Source organism: Lathyrus oleraceus, chromosome 5, assembly GCF_024323335.1.
Source record: "Lathyrus oleraceus cultivar Zhongwan6 chromosome 5, CAAS_Psat_ZW6_1.0, whole genome shotgun sequence".
NCBI lineage: Eukaryota > Viridiplantae > Streptophyta > Magnoliopsida > Fabales > Fabaceae > Lathyrus > Lathyrus oleraceus.
The window spans coordinates 594,072,270-594,090,421 of NC_066583.1; the positions used below are offsets into that span (position 1 = coordinate 594,072,270).

At 32.7% G+C, this 18,152-nt stretch overlaps 1 protein-coding gene across 1 annotated transcript; it reads left to right on the top strand.

Moving 5' to 3' along the window:
* The first annotated feature begins 15,651 nt into the window (after nt 1–15,651).
* On the top strand, nt 15,652–16,926 carry LOC127086801 (putative dehydration-responsive element-binding protein 2H). The gene is made up of 2 exons (XM_051027618.1): nt 15,652–15,861; nt 16,096–16,926. Exon 2 carries the CDS (start codon nt 16,116–16,118, stop codon nt 16,671–16,673), a length of 558 nt encoding a protein of 185 aa, XP_050883575.1. The 5' UTR covers nt 15,652–15,861; nt 16,096–16,115; the 3' UTR covers nt 16,674–16,926.
* Nucleotides 16,927–18,152: the final 1,226 nt, after the last annotated feature.

The window sequence follows — 18,152 nt, forward strand, 5'->3', positions numbered from 1 at the left end:
CTAATATAACTTAAATTTTCATATTATAATTTTCTAGATCAGATTGAAATGTTATATGTTTAGTGAGCATTGTCGAAATAAGCATTCCACATAATTTATAGTAAACTCGTGTGTATATATCACAATGGTTTTTTAGCAAAACTGTTGTTAAATGTTAACCATTAAGAATTTCACTATAGTCGTTTAATGCAACCATAGTGGAAAGCATCATACTTACAACCACCCCTGCCCTGCCACGGTTGGTCAAGCATGGTGGTATCCCTTTTCCAACTATGGTGAAATGGATTTTATGTAGTAGTGACTACATGTCTCGCTTTATTTCTTAAAATATTTCAATCATCATCAAGCTTGTTGTGAAAGACCCAACATGTTCCAATCACTTGATTAGCTGAAGCTTTGGGAACAACTTCCCAAATGTTATTTATCTTAAATTTATTTAACTCTTCTTGCATAGCAAGATACAAATGTTCCTCGATGAGTGCCTCATCAAATCCCCTTGCTCAATTTGGGAAACAAAAGCAATATGGTTACATACCTTGCTAAGGGAGTTTCGAGTTATGACTCCCTTAGAAATATGTCCAATGACTTTCTGTATTTGACAGTCTTTAACGGTCATCCACTCTTTGGTAAGTTATTTGTTTGCTTCGTCAGCTCGAATATCTTCAATTTGACTTTGATCTTCCTATTGAACTTAATCCTGATCTTTATTTTGATCATTATCTTCTAAAGATGTTTTCTCTGGGATACATACACAATCAACAACTTCTACCTCTACAAACAACGGGTTAGACTCATAAAAAGGTGATATGATTTAATTGTTCTATCGTCATGGTTCTTTTATTAAAAACTCTAACAGCTTGTAGAAGTGGAATATCCTAGGAATAACCCTTCATCATATTTTGCATCAAATTTCCTAATATTATCCTTTACGTTGTTAAAGACAGAGCATTTGCATATGAAGATATGTAAGTGAGAAATATCCAGCTCCCTTCCTTTATACAACTCATAGGGCGTCTACTTTAGAATTGGTATTATCAATACTTGATTCATTACATAGCAAGTTATGCTTATTGCATTACCCAAAAGTATTTAGGAAGGTTAGTCTCATTGAGCATCATCCTCGCTAGCTCTTCTGGAGATTTATTTTTCCTCTCCACTACCCCCATTTTGTTGGGGAATTAGTAGTGTGACAAAGTATGATGAATGCAATTCTCATTACAAAACTTGTAGAATTCCTCATTCTGGAATTTCCTACCATGATCACTTTTTATTGATGCAACACTTAATCCTTTTTTTGTTCTATATAACCCTGACAAGTTTTCGAAAGACAACAAACGTGTATCTTTTTTGAGATAATAATAATGTCCAAGTATAGCGAGAGTAATTATTCACAACTACAAGTGTGTAGATATTTCTGCCAAAACATTTGGTTCTAGTTGTTCCAAAAATATCCATGTGCAAAAGTTGTTAGGTCCGCTTTGTAGAAACAACATTTTTAAATTTAAAAGAGGCCCTTACTTGTTTAACATTTTGGCATGCATCGCATAACTGAATTTTCTCGAAGTGTAAGTTTGGAAAACCAATCACTAAATCCTTGAGAACCAACTTTTTAAAGTGGTCCACATGGATATGGGCTATTCTTTTATGCCATATCCATGATTCATCATTTTTACTCAAAAGACAAACATAATTTGAAGGAATCATGTTTAGATTCACCATGTAGGTGTTTCCACTTATAGAGCTAGTAAAGATGGTTTGATCAGATTTTAATTTGACAACCTTGCATCCAGAAGAATTAAAGGTTACATTGTTATGTTTGTTACATAATTTACTAATGCCTAGTAAATTATGATTTAAGCCATCAACTAAAAGAACATCCCTTATTGTTGGATTGGGGAACATACAAATGATATCAATACAAATGATTTTTCCCTTGTTGTTGTCACCATAAGAGACATCCCCTCATTTTCTTAATGAAACAAAAAGAGCAATATGCTTATTTCTATTACAATAATTTCATTTAAGAGTTTTACATTTAGGGGTTTGATGAGCATGACATATTTTGTCAAACTTCTTAAGATTATTACTAAGTTCATAACCTAAGCCATTTTTATTATAAGATGATCTTCCATTTCCAAGAAGGAGATTCAGGTTATCTCTTCCTTTAGTGAATTTATCAAGTGTCTTTTGTAAATCCTTTTTTTCACTTTTCAAAATATAACATTGATCACATTTGATAGATTCATCTATTACTTCGTGAAGTGGAAGAAATTTGAGTTAAAATACTTTGTCTTTCTTTAAGATTTTCTATTTGATTCAAGAGGTTTTTATTTTCAAATTCAAGGGCAGAAATAATTTCTTTAGACATGGAGACAAGTTGTTTTAACTTACTCGTTTATTTATTTAACTTTTAGTAAATGCGAAACAAGTCATGATAAGAAAAATGGGAAATTACCTCATTTTCTTCATGATCTTCCATGAGACATATGTTGGCTTCTTCATCATCTGAGGAATCCATGTCATTGTCATCCTATACAGTGTAAGCTTTCTTATCTTCTTTTTGCAGTTTCTTGAACTTCTTCTGATTTTTGTTCTTTTTCTGGTTGTGAGACCGATTTGGTATTATGTGCCATTTATTTCCACATTGAAATCATATAGAATTGAAGTATGATCTTCCTTTGTTCTTTTGTTGCTCTTCTTGTTGTTTATCGTGCTTCATGATTCTTGTGAAGTTCTAAACGATCATCGTCATTTCTTCATCGGTAAAGTTAATATCTCTTTCTTCCTCTATTTTGAGAGATAAAGTTTTATTCTTTTTGTCACCTTCCTCATCATATTAAAGTCTCTTTATACCCATTTCACGTTGTTGCAATTTACCAAAGAGAATAGCCAAATCCATGGATGACAAATATTTAGATTCAGAAAACATAATGACTTTGGATTGCTAAATATGGTTTAAGGATATAAGGAATTTTACAATCAAAGTCCTTGTTTTAAAAAAAAATTCCAAGGATTCTCATAAAATTAATGCTGTGTATAAAGTGTTTATTCATATCATAAATATTGTCTTCTAGTTTCATTCAGAAGAATTCAATTTCATGAGTTAGTGTATTCATCCTTGCTTTTGTTACTTCGGTTGTACCATCATGGCTAACTTGACGGGTGTCCCTCATTTCTTTAGAAGATTCGGAGTGAAAAACACGTAAAAAATCATCAAGACCAAAAGCAGTAGTGATTGTAGTTTCAGCTTTCAAATTGAGTTGCACTTTTTCTCTTTCTTCTTCACCACAGCATCATCAACTTGATGTGTGGAACAAATGGCCCTTTTTTCATAACCTTTCACATTCCAAAATCCACCCCTTATTTGAAAAGTCTCATATTCCTTTTCCTTAAATCATACCCTTCTCCATTAAAGTACATAGATTTGTTAAGTGAGTCATTTGAATTCATTTCCTTCCTCCTAGAATGGTTAGTCTTGAACAAGAGTTATCCTCTGATGCCCCTTGTCGAACAAGTGACTCCAAACACAAGAGGGGATGGAATTGGGGGGGGGGGGGGGGGGGGGGATTAATTGTTATATGAAAAAAATGTGATTAATTAAAAAAATCATTTTATATTAGTTCAAAAGATAAACAGAGATAAAGTAGAGGAGAGTAGAAGAGAATTTAAAAAACAAAAAGAAAAGATATATGGATAGAGAGAATGCACCAGGATTTATACATGTTTGACCTAACCATTTGGCCTACTTCCGTAACCAAGAATTTCTTATTGAGGGTTTCACAAAATAAATATGTTAAGCTTTTGAGGATACACCCACAAACCTTTTTCAACAGATGAGAGATTTCAACTGAGATTTTAACCAACTAAGCTCAAGAACCAAATAGATATTTTACCACGATAATCTCTAGAACTAAATAGAGATTTTACCTGGATAATCTTAAGAACAAAACACAAATACCAAACAAGTCAATTTCACTCTTGATGAATAACATTGAAGAACTAACACCAATACAACCAAACTATCACAAATATTTTTCATTCACAAGACACTAAGGCAACTTTAGTGAAGAAGCAGAAAAGAAGTCTAATGTAAGAAACAAGATATTCAAAACAAATTTTGGTGTATTTTCAAATGGGAGAAGCCCTCTATTTGTAAGAGAAAATATGTCTCAATAATGAAAATGATCCATGGGATTTTTAATGCATCTAATCGATTATGACCCTGGGTTAATGGATTAGATAGGCCAATGGAAGGCTTTTAAATCCATCGCCACTTAATCGATTAAAAGTTTATTTAAATGATTAAGAGGCATTACAAAAGAGATAATCTATTAATCCTAAGGTGGTAATCAATTATCTAGTGAAAAAGTTACTATTAAATCTTTAACTGAGATAGTAACTAAGGTGTGCGTATAAAACTTTTTTTAGGAGATTTCATAAAAATAGAGAGGCTTCAAAAGAATTTGAGTGTTTATGAGATTTGACATAGTATCTTAGAAGATACTCTTATACCTTACTATATACTATATATTAACCACTCACACAAAAGACCAATCAAGCATTCATATTTCCTCTCTTTCACAACCTTGAAGTTTCTAGATCCCTTACTAGATTCATCATTGATTCAACACTTAATTTTCGGCTTGCCTTATTCTAACTGATGAGGCTTATTATAGTTTCTTTTATAGACACCATAATAAGAGATTGCTTGACTATATAACCTCCGAGAGTCCTTTGATCGTTGTTTGACATTAGGAGTTTTCATCATCAAAACCACCAGGATCATCTTCAACCAAGGTCATATATATATAACTATACCTGAAACCACATAGTTCCATAATAATGAGATGTCAACCTCTCCATATGTGCTAAGATTTTCTAGTTTCCGTTATCTATCAATTCACACATGATATCATACATGTGTACTTTTAATATTATCAAAATAATGTATGTTAAAATTTCTATCGAAGAGCTCGAGTTCACTATGTTAATAACAGGCTCGTGGATGAAAACACATTTGCCGTGTGATCGGAATGCTCTTGGTCAACTCTGGTGGAGAAAGGGTGATAATTTCTTAACACACATGTCAAAGAGGTATCTATTTCATCTAAGTTCATCCCAAAATACTTGGAGAAAACATTAACCAGATGACAAAAACATAACAAATGCTCAAATCCATAATTTTTAAAAAATTCAATGAAAAATCTAAATGTTAATGACACAATGCCTAGCAACAACGCCAAAAAATCAGTGGCTACTTTGTGTGTGCAAGTATGCACAATCAAACTAGTAGAAAGTGATAAGAAAAATATCAATACCATAATGATTGTCTTAAACACTTTGAAACTTTAAACAAATATTTGTAAAATAAACATGAACTAATGAAACAAAACAATAGTGTGTGTGTGTGTCAAGTAGTTAAAATTATGGAAATAAAAGAGATATAACAAAGAGTTTAGCCAAGTGAGAGAATGTATTGAACATTATTCATTTAATTAATGCATATAATGTTTGCATATGATATATTGTGTTGTGGAAGTTGAGGCCAAAATTAAATCTTTTAGTGTATGTCTACAACTTGAGAATATGTAGTAGGTAACTATAAATTTCTAAACCTCACAATAGTACCAACAAAATACATGTAAAACTTATTATGTTTACCCATATGGGCCTAAAAATTTATATTTAAATGTATTAAGTAATAAATGTATGTATACTTACTATTTTACCATATTAGTTCATGAAATACATTTGTTAAATGTTATTGCAACCTATCAATATGTTATCTATTTGTAAGGTGATAAAACTTATAATTAAATGTGTGGAAACAAATATGAAATGAAAATATCACAAAAACATATCCATTATCATTCAAAATATTTCTACTTTTATTAAACTTAACATTATCCAACAAAATAGATTTAGCTCATAATGGGTGTCGTACCTCAAAAAATGAGAACACGACGCTCACGAGCGTAATCGTACGCTCGCGGGATGGATTGAACAGAGTCGTCACCAAACTTTATTTATTACCAAAGAGGGAAAGGTAAAATATTAATAAAATCCCTAAAAGAATGACTAAGATATGGTTGTCACAATCAAATCAAGGTTCAGGAGTCGATTATGCAAGGGGAAGGTATTAGTACCCCTCACGTCTGTTGTACTCAACGGGAACCGTTTGGTTAGTTGTGTGCAGTAGTGTGAGCTTAAAATGTTAGGCTTCTTAAGTTATTAAAAAGTAAAAGGATAAGACTAAAAGTTTTATTTTTTATTAGGATGCCTAACGAGACTTTGAATTTCGCTCCTACGTATCTCTGGGTGCGATGAAGAACTCAAGGCTACGTAGTTATAGGTAGAAAATGTTTCTTTGTTGGTCAATCTTAGAAAAATCTATTTTGTATCAATCGAATGAAAACATTGTTTTACCCAAAACAGGTGAAGAGCGGGCGTTTGCATCACATTGAATGGATTTCCATGTATCAATATTTATGGGAAAATGTCATTTATCTCAACTCAACGGTTGTGGGTGAAGCATTAATTTGCATCATTTTGAGACAAAATATCTTTTACTTTTAAAAAGGTTTTGAAAGTGTGCCAAGAAGCAAAAAATTTTGAATGTGTTTGATGTATTTTTTGGGTTTGAAAGACGAGTATTTATAACTTGCAAGTTCTTACAACTTGGGTCTAATACTCGGGATTACGACTGGACCTTCCACCCAAGTAGTCTTTTTCTCTCAATTTTATTAAGAAAATGGTTTCAATATTTACAAGTGTTTTGAAGGGAAGACGATTGCTTATGGCTTGCAAGCTCTTACAACTTGGGCCTAACATTCGAGACTACGACTCGACCTTTCATCTAGGTAGTCTTTTTCTTCCAATTTAGTTATGAAAATGGTTTGAAGTGAAGTGGAATGGATTAGGGTTTAAAAATGATTTGAATGTGGAATGAAATTGAGTGGAAATGGTTAATGGTTTGACTTGAGAAAAATGGCTCGACGTTGAATCGAGCGTTTGTTATTTTTGTTGTTTTTTTTAAAAGGGTTGATTTTATTTTTTGTTGTTGTTTAAATGGTTAATTGCCTGACTAATGGAAAGAAAATAAAAGTAAATGAATACAAATTACAATAAAAGGGGTGAGGGATACATTTGTTAATTTGGGGATATGATAAAGCGATTAAAATACAAACTAACAAACAAGTAAATTCAAACAAATAAAAAGAAAGGAGCTCATGTAAGAAGGCCCAAGAGTAAGCCACTGGACCGAAAATCGAACTCATTGTACAAAGATCATAGAGTAAGTCACGAGACCAAAAATCAACCGAAATCGAAAGCAACTAAATTTAGCTCTAAGCTAACTTAAGGTGGACTCATGTATGAGTCACCCTCTAAGAAGCAGAGCAACAATCTACATGGCCAAATGATGTTCGACAACTAAATTATTTTTAAACTTCTAAAATCATAACGCAATAAAATCGAGACAATAATTAATCGAATACTCTGAAAAACAATTAATTAATTAAACTAAAAACAACTAAAAAAATGACCAATAATAAATTAATTAATTATGAATCTAAAAGCAAATCAAGAGTAAAAAAAGTCAAAAATAAAAAAATAAAAGGTGAATGGAAGAAATGGGTTGCGGGTGCAAAGATTAACTACATTGGGCCGGAATAATAAAAATAAAATAAACCAAAACCCTAATATAGTAATAACATATAAATAAAGAAAAAAAACAAATAATAAAGGTTTGATGTCAGCGTTGCATTTCGGAAGAGAAATAATTTTTTAAAAAATTTAACAAACTACTAGTAGGGTCGTGACATGTGGCAGTAAGCATAAAATAAAACACAAAAACTGATTCTCAAATTCATCTCTCTCACGACCTGTTACAACATGAAAGTGTCTCAAAAAAACTTTTTTATCAACATTCTATCTATCTGTGTATTTTTTTGACCGAAACATCCATTTCCATCGACACTCAATCAAACATCATTTCGTCGGCGCTGTGAGGTTGTTAAGAGTTACAATGCAGTACAATGGTGAAACAAAGGAAATCTAGTTTTGTTTTGACGTGATTTAATGGTGTGTTTCAAAGGTGAAGAGTGTTTAAAGGTGTTAGATGGAGCTTTGTGACTTGAATGAGTGAGTTACAGTGAGCTTTTTGAGGAGAGGTTGATTTATAGCCGAACATGGTGTTGGTAGTAGTGGTTTGGACATTTTCTAGTGGACTGTTTTGGTGGTGAACATAATGGTTTTGGTGGAAGTTTGTATAAGGTTTTCATTGATGTTTGGTACAATGGAAGTTAAAGGTGAGTTGTGGAGTAAAGACGATGGAAGTTACTGGTGGTTTATGTAGAGGACGGAGCAAGGTGTTTAGATGTGTGTAGATGTGGTTTGAAGTGGAAGGTTCACGTTGATTCAAGGAGGGTGGTTGGTCGGAGCACGACAACATGAGGGAGTAACAAGTGAGGATGGTTTGCTATAGAAGAACAAGTCAAGTTAAAATGGAAGATAGAAAATATATGGAAGTGAATGAATGAAAGGATATATGTGTAGTGAGAGTGGCTTGTTGTTATAGTGGAAGAGTGAAAAAAAGAATAAGAAATGTGAGAGGAAGATTGTTGTGGTTTATGGAGGAGGATGGTGTTAGATGGTTGTATGGAGATGTAGGAGAGTTTTGAGGGTTTATGGTGATGGTAAGATATATCAGGGGCCTACGAAAGTTGCAGGTTGTGGTCTCTTAACAAAAAATGATGGAAAAACTTATGAGTTCTTGATGTTTTCCAAAGAGAGTGATGATATGATGCCATGCTATCTGTGATAATCTGATCTTTACGCTTCTCTTTAGATGTTCACTAACATAACGAATACTTAGTTTGTTCCTGGAATTTTAGTCTATGGTCCTGGACACTTGAACAAATATTAGTATATCCAATTGTTCTTTAAATAATTCGTTATCATCAAAATCTAAGAGATATGGTACAAACCAATTTTTCCCAACAATCTCCCATTTTTTTATGATGACAAACACAAGTATTTAAGAACAATGGTTATAAATTTAATTACCAAGTTAACTTCAGGGTCTGAGACTTGTAAGCTCTTCCTGAGTCTAATAGTCCAGAGGGTGAGGTTTGTAAGCTCCCCCTAAGTTCTATATAGGTTAATTAAATTTAAACTTTAAAGCAAAATTAATAAATCTTCAGAATTTAAGCAATAAAAGGTTCCCAATACCAGAAATTTTGTATGAAATAAATTCCACAATGTATGAAGGTCTGAATGAAGAATCATCATCCGAAATATGTATTTAAGAATCATCATCGAGAATAATTTTTAGAGAATCATCATCGAGAAGATCATTTTAAAAATCTTTATATTAAGATTTCATTCCAACATGAAAAAACTTTGTAGCATCGCATGAAGAATTTGGAACAACATATTTAAGAACTAAAGATTTTTTGTATAAATTTAGATTCATTAAAAAATTCATTCGAGGATTCACAGGAAGTGTGTTTTTGAACTACTTATGAGGAAGATGACAATGAGACAATCATTCTATCATATAAGCAAATGTTTAAATTAAATGTTAAACTTAGTGGGGAAATTAAGAAGCTAGAAAGAAATATCTTAGATTATAAATATCATTTTGATTATCTTTAAATTATTAATAAGAGGATTAGTATTGAATTATATGATCTTAGAAAACTTTCTTTAAAATCAAGTAAGTGTGAAACCTATGATTCTTTGAGAAATGAAGTTAAGATCTTGCATGATACATTAGGTAAATTCACTGAGGGAAAATAAAATCTACTTAACTCTATCTAATAAAAGGGCTTAATATAATAAAAGTATATTAGGTTATCAACTTAATAAATAATTTATTAGTATTTTCCATGCTTTGAAGAAAACCAATTGATATGTGTTTAAATGCAATTATTTTCATAAACGTGGTCATCTTGAACCTTTATGATTTTCTAAAATGCATGATTTAAGGTGGTCTAAATGGGATGACTTAAGACATCTTCAATCCACTAACATACAAGAACAAAATAATACTTAGTAAATTTTCATCAAATCAATTCACTATCAGAATCAATGAAGAAATCAAATCTCCATGAAGATTTAATTGATTAACTAGGGTTTTTAATCGATTAAAAGGATTAATTTGGCAAGATTCTCAAATCAATTATTTTTGGATCAAATTCCTCTGATCAAAAGGTATATTTCTCATCCAAATCAGATTTAAAATGCTTTTAGAAAAGGCTATATAAGGTAAACTCTCTTATCTCTTTTATTCATCATAGAATTTATTTCTTATCTTGTTTGGTGAGAGTTTTCTCTACTTGCCACTATTATCATCATATTCATGGATTCAACAAGAATTAATCCCTCTTGAAATTCTTCATCAAATATCTACTCTTCAATGGAATTTTCCTCCAGAACTCAAGAAGAATATTTCAACAAGCACTTTCCTCAATCGCAAAGTGTTCAAAATCACATATCTTGATGCAAAGTTTTATAGAGATTTCAGCCCCTACGGTAATATTTGTCAAGCTTTTCTCAAATATTTATTTGTCGAGAAACCAGAACCTACTTATCCAAGGCTTTTCATTTTTTTTTGTTAAAACCTCAAATTCGAAGATCTGGCTCTCGTATCAGATGTTTGCAACACCAAATTTTTTCTCTCCATGAAGGATTTTGGAAATTTGTTTAATCTACCAACCTATGGAATTACTTACACCACTAATTCTCCTACCACTTCTCAAAATTTTGATATCTTTGTTGGTATTTCAAGTCTCTTTATCAATATAATTGGAAGTCGCAAACTTCCTATCAAAGTCAAATTATTGGAAAAAAGTTCCATGTTGTGCACCACCTTGTAACTCATATGATTTTTCTAAGAAGATAAACCCTTGAATATCTCTTGGAAAAAGATGTATTGATCATGTGGTTGTTGACTTAATATGTTTAAGTGCAAGAGAAGCAACGCAGTCTGGCTACCCTATGGGAATTTAGTCACCAAGATTTTAATTAATGCTAGAATAAATATGGAAGGTGATTATTCAAATACATTATCTACCATTGAAATTGGAATAAAGTCTCTAATTAAGATCGATATGTGAGTCTCTAATTAAGAGTTAGAGCATAAACCAACTAATATATAATCAAATGATGTCGAGGTTCCTCAAGATTTTACCTCTGAAGAAATGATTTCGACTATCCTCTCATTCTTCCAAGAAGAATCCATATTTATTCAAAGGACATCCAAAGAAGATTCCTTTATTAAGAATTATACAATGGAAAAAGAAATACCAAGTGTTGATGATGATAGTGTTAACAAGTAGTCATCTTGCTCCTAGTTTTTGTTTCCTCCTTTAAGTATGTTTACTTTCCTATAAATTTGTCTTCATTGTATTTGAATATTTTCCGTTCAATTTAATATTAAGTTATTTCTTAAATGATTATCTGTGATACCACTGAAGGAGAATTGCCATCCAAGGCGCAGCGGAATTTAAAAATTTCTCCATTTAGTGATCCTTACGAATGGGCATGATCAGTGATAGAATCGTTACCTCTTGTGGCGATCACGAACGTTGAACGATGACAACGTCTCTACTCAGTCCACACGAACGGATTCCTTCAATCGCAGTGCTAGCTGTTATGAATGAAGACTTTGAGTGAGAGAGAGAGGGAAACGAAATTCCAATTAGAGTTCACTTAAGTGTTAGTCTGAGTGACAATGCTTCTACCCAAGGGTTCTATTTATAGAACCACTTGTGTGGGCTTCAAGTTAAAAAGCCCACTTAAGTGTATTTTAGCCCATATCTTATAATATGCCCAAAATCACTTAAGTATTTGGTACCTTACCATATTTCGTATTCCACTTAAGTGCACCGTACCTTACGATGTTCCTTAGTTACTCTATCTCTCGTCAATCCGTCCTTTGTGTGTGACCCTGTAGGTTTTTGCGACGTTGGCAGTTATATTAAATCACGCATTTAACATAATAAACAGTGAGCGGTATCTAGCAACACATCACTGCTACCCAAGACACGAAAATGTCATGTGATCTGACAAAACCTCCTGTGATAATAATTATGTGTATAAGTACCCCTTTGCCCTTATGTCTATATTGAACACAAGGTATAGACCGTGTCATCCTTGTCCAGTTCAATATTGGGCGGATAGACATTTATCCTGTTATGCAGGATTGACAAATTCCATCTAGGTCACTCATGTCCCCAGCATGCTTCATGGAGTACCCATCAACTGTCTTTATGGTTATCCAGTTACGGACAACGTTGGATCAGCAACAAAGCACTCGACTCTACATCTAGGATCCATAGTGGTTTCAGGTCGAAGAGTGGTATACACCATTATCACCATGAGAATAACTTATGACACTTTGCATAACTTTCTATATAGTATTCTCATAGCGGATCAATTCGGTATAAATATTACTCTTAATATTCATACCTATGTTTAAGACTTGATAACTCTTTATCCATGATCCATGAGATGTGATCATCAGTCTACAAACATAATAGTCTTAATGCTTTAATGTTATCCCACTTCACAATAAAGCTCGACTACGGATACTTTAAGAATAGTGTCCTTATGTTTAATGTGATCTCATGATTAAGTCATACTTGATACATTAAACGGACTAGCTATTCTAGGGACTTTATTAATCAACCATAATAAAGAAAAAGCCTTTTATTATCAATAAATAATTCGATACAAGTACCAAAAGTATTGGCCTCTAGGGCTTACACCAACACTATGTGCTTGCGCTTTTATCTATCCTTTATTTTCCTGCCTTTTTGATAATTCCAAAGGGGGAGAAGTATACTCTAAGGAGTAATAGAGTATACTCTATTTATTTGGTAAGGGGGAGTTTAGCCACTCCAATCTTTTATATGAATGTTTCTGTTTTACAACCTCTCTAAGAGATATGTTATCAGCATAAAAAGGGAGAGAATATGAATCTATATGCTTGTAGGTACAACTGTTTGTAGCCGTTAGATGGTCATACTAGGTTTAATGATGACAACACCTTATATAAAATAATATCCAATGAATTCTTTGTCTATCAATGGTCAAGATTTTATTTGAGAGATCAAATGACATGTCACCTCAATGAAGACACCACCTAATGTCAAACAACATTCAGTGAAGTCTTTGGTGATATATTTCCAATAATCTTTGATGATGGAAACCAAACAAGAAGTTATCTCAAGCCTCAATAGTTAGAAGAGTCAAGTTTCATTTGAAGTTCTAATTTATTGATGAATCCAACAAAGGGACTTGAAGCTCCAAATTTATGAAAGAGAAGAAGTGAGAAAGCTTACCTCGTATTGCATTTAATACACGTCTAAGTGGTCAGTTTAATGTAAAGGTATAAGAGTAACTCTCAAGATTCTAACACAACTCACACACATGCTTAAATATGTTTTGAAACCTCTCTTATTTAATAAAACACCTGAAAAATATTTTTATACGCATCCTTAATTGATTAATGTCTTGTTTAATCAATTAAGAAGATTTTTTTACTTTTTAATTGATTACAAAATTAGGATTAATCGTTAACATATTTGTAATGCCTCCAATCAATTAGATAAGCATTTAATTGATTAATGATGACAAAATTCAAAATCTTCCAATGTTAGGGTTGTCTAATCGATTAACAACTGAGATTAATCGATCAGGACATTAAAAATGCCCATGGATCATTTCCTTTTGAGTCAATTCTTTTTATATAACTAGAGGACTTCTCCTCATTCCATATTACACCAGAATTTGAAATTGAAATCATTCTTTCTCACTTTATACTCTCTTCTTATTCATTTTCTAATTCTTCACCGAAGTTGCTTTAGTGCCGAGATAGTGAATTTTTTTTGTGAAATTTATGTTGTACTAGCATTGTGCTTATCTTATACTGTACTCAAGAGATAATTTTCTCTTGTGTAATATCTCTAAAAGTAGTTGTTGTTTGGTTTTTGATATTAACAAGTGAGAATCTCTATTTGGTTTCCGAGCTTAGTTTCTAAAAAGCCCTTGTTTAGTTCTTGAGTTTTACCTGTTAAAATCTTTATTTAGCTCTTGAGCTTTGTAGGTGAAAAACTTTGTTTGGTTTATAGATTATCCAATGTAAAATATCTTGTTTGGTTTGGAGATGATCTCGTATAAAATCTCTTGTTTGGTTTGAAGATTAACCCGAATAAAATCTCTTGTTTGGTTGAGAGTTAACTAGTAAAAAATCATTTGTTTGGTTGTAAGAAGGTTCGTGGGCATAACCTGTGAAATATTTAGTTGAATTCTCAAGAGAAAACTCTTGGGAATAAGAGTAAGCTAAGTGGTTAGGCATAACCTATATAAATCTCGGATGCATTTCTCTATTCTCTTATTTATTGGTCTTTCTATTCTTTATATCTTTCCAATGCATTTCCTTATCTTCATCTTTTGATAATCTTCGATTTAAGTATTCCGCTGCTCAATCTTTATTTGTTTGATAAAATTAACTGAAACTTTTTAAAAATCAAAACTTTTATAATTGAACTTTGTCTTTCAATAAACACAATTGACTTTTCTCTTGTATTTGGAGTCACTTCATCAATAATGTTTCACAATCTCTCCAACTCTCCCTCTATATATGAATCACACAAGTCCATAGTGTTTAGAAATATTTTTCAATATCCTTAGATACCTATAAGGGTTTTCCAAATTTCAAGAACTCCAAGGAATTTCTACCCTTACATGTCTAAGTTTTCCAATAGAATTCATAACCTTTCTCTCTATCTTCAACTCTAATGTTCTGAAAATTGTAAATACAAGAATGAAAGATATTCATATTTATAAAAGTTAAAACCCAATGGATCCTTAATAGAACAAAAACACAATCCATTAATGAAGGATCTGTGAACTGAAACAACCATGCCCAATACATGCGAGCCGACTGAATCATACCTGATGCTAGATACACACGAGCTTCCCGATAGAATCGACTTGTGTCTTCGCCTTTTGGTGCCCTCCGTTGACTGTTGCTGCCCAGAGCTCTACTACCGACACCCACCCGACGTCGCCAGACCCCCACAATCGCGACTCCGACGCCACATGCTTTCATCATCCTCCAACTTTTGATCGACCTCTTGAACGCCACCACATTGGCTCCCAACTCGACCACCATAAATTGGATCGCCTTTGTGGCTTTGTCGTCTTCCGTCGATATTCTTAATGCTTTTCGCCTTTCTATTTTTTGACAATCTCAAAACATGTATTTTTCTCTTTATCACTTAATGCAAGAAAGTTTATGACATATTTCTATGATATCTATTTCATTCTTTCTACCGGATTTAACAGAATGCAAACCTTGTTCACTTTTATAATAAAATATTCAAACAATAAAATATGACTTCTAATACGCTATGTTCAATTCTTCTCTATTCTACTCGATTCATTTTATCTTGTTGTTTTAAAAATGTCCAAACAAAGTCTTAACTTATTTAAATAATTAGTTTAGTTATTAAACTTTATTAGTGTAATATTATCTATTTTCTCCCTCTTATCTTTCCTTCCACTTTCTTTTCTCTGAACTTTTTTTCCTCTCATTTCCCTTTCAAAACCAAACAAACAACACATGTCAAGTCTCGAAAACGATGTTAGCGGCTTCCAGAAGTATAACCCTAGTTCCTTGTCGGTGTCGTGTTGTCTTGAAAAAACTCACATCTCTGTTTTCTTCATGATTTCCCCCATCCCAATATGCACCCATCCTATTCACATTGATTCTTTCATCTTTGAAGCTCTCTAAGGAGCGCTTCCAATTCCACCCACCTCTTCACCGAATCATTTTCCACCTCCACTCAGGTAAACCTATCTTTTCATAATTCCTTGTTTTTGGTTTTTTATTCTTCGAATCTCTACTTGTTTTTCATAGGAAATTGTTCTGTACTTTTGTTTTGGTTCAATATTCTGAATTGGGTTGATAGAAACATGTTTAGATGAGAGTGCTGATTATTGTATTATGAAAGAGGCTATCAAATTATCAACACATGATAGATATGTTAACATTTCAGATTTTTGTTGTTCATTATTATGTAGTGTAGTGCTATTTATTGCGTATGTTGGCGAAAGCTTGTGAGAAAGGGGATGGATCTAAGTCCCTGGGTAAGATACTGGCAAAATGGAAAGAGTATAATGCTCAACTTGATGCCAGCAATGACGCGGATAAGCCTGTTCGAAAAGTTGCGGCGAAGGGATCGAAGAAAGGGTGTATGAAAGGCAAAGGAGGGCCTGAAAACTCGCGGTGTAATTATAGAGGTGTTAGACAAAGGACTTGGGGAAAATGGGTTGCTGAAATCCGCGAGCCGAATCGGGGGAGTAGGTTATGGTTAGGTACTTTTTCTACTGCCATTGGTGCTGCTCTTGCTTATGATGAAGCGGCCCGGGCAATGTATGGTTCTTGTGCCCGTTTGAACTTTCCTAATGTTTCAGTTCCGAGATTCCCTGAGGAATCTTCAAGTGATTCTCCAGTTGAAAACCAGTCGGGTTCCTCGATGGTAGTGTCTGAAAACACCGAGTCCATGATAATACCGAATAACTCAGGGATAGGAATAGACGTTGTCAGTAATGATATGGAACCGATTTCCTTACCTGTAAGTGTAAAACAGGAGATCTAGTAAGGTGAATCAGGTGATGAATATGTAGTTTTGTTGTTCATGATGTACATTTTGAAACTGTGATTTCGATATGTCATGATTATCTAGCTCTTGTAGTACTTGCTAATGATCAACTTAGGAGTACTGAATCTTGATGTTTGGTCCTGTTGATTAGGTGTTGTAATTTTCAAAACTAAAATGAACTTGGTTGGAAAGTGGGCTTATGCACACCCTTGTGATAAATGCTGAAATGTAGTATTCTATATTTCTTCTACATTTTTGTTCTTGTCTCTATTACACTGCATAATGTGTGATATGCTGTTAAATTTATACCAGATCACAGTATGTTTGGTTCGACGATAATATTCATGTTGTCACTGTGAAACAATTTTTCCAAACACAGATATGATTAGCTTAATTAAAGTTCTTCAACAAATTAGGAACTTAAGGAGAAGAAATAACTTGTATTAATTACAAATCTGTGAGATTATTGAAGCATTAACTTTCCAATCAAATGGAAGAAGTTTTCTAAACCCTCTGAAGTCTGCACTAGTATGAGCCCAACAACCAACTCACCTTCACTGCCTCGTAAAAACCCTCAACACTCATCCTTCAAACCATTCTTATTCCTTGCAATGTTGGTATTCAAATCTACCCGCGTCAAAGTAGGTGGAAATCACCAAATAAAAACTGAACAATGGAAGAAATTATCTCACAAATTGACAGTGACATGCTTATAAATTTCTGTTTATTTTCACTATGTGAAAATATTATTGGAAAACATAGTAAAAAGAGAATAGCAATGGAAAATATAGTAAAAAGAGAATAGTGAATTTATTGTTGTATATTTTGAATTGAATATCAAGTGTACAATGTGATCAATATATACAGGATCATTGAATAAATTATGTATTTGAACTATATATATAGACTAGATACATTCACTATTTAATAAATTTAAAAAATAAAAAAAATACTTATAGAAGAGAATGAAGGGAGTATTGATTCATCAAGCTAACTAACTAGTAATAGCCAAACAAACTTTTGTACATAGATGGAATTAGTTAGTTTAATTAACAATTAATTCTAATATCTCTCTCAAGCTGGACCACAAATGTTAAGCACGACGATCTTGTACACAAACTGTAGGAAAGATGTAGGATTAAGAACCTTTGTGAGAATAGTTCTTGCAATGAAGAGATAAAATACTTTTTGCAATAAATTTCTCTTTGACTAGGTGACATTCTAATTCCATGTGTTTTCTTCTTTCACGAAAGGAGGAGTTGGCATTAATATGTTTAGCAGATTGGGTCACAATACAACATAGATGTGTCCAAATGTTGTAATTTGAAATCTTGAAGGAGATAAGACAACCATTGCATTTCACATACAAATGAGGTCATACTCCTCCTATATTTTGCTTCATACAAACTTTTAGAATTTAGTTTTTATTTCTTAGATTCTTATAAAAAAGACTTTATTTTCAAATGAATTAGTGGA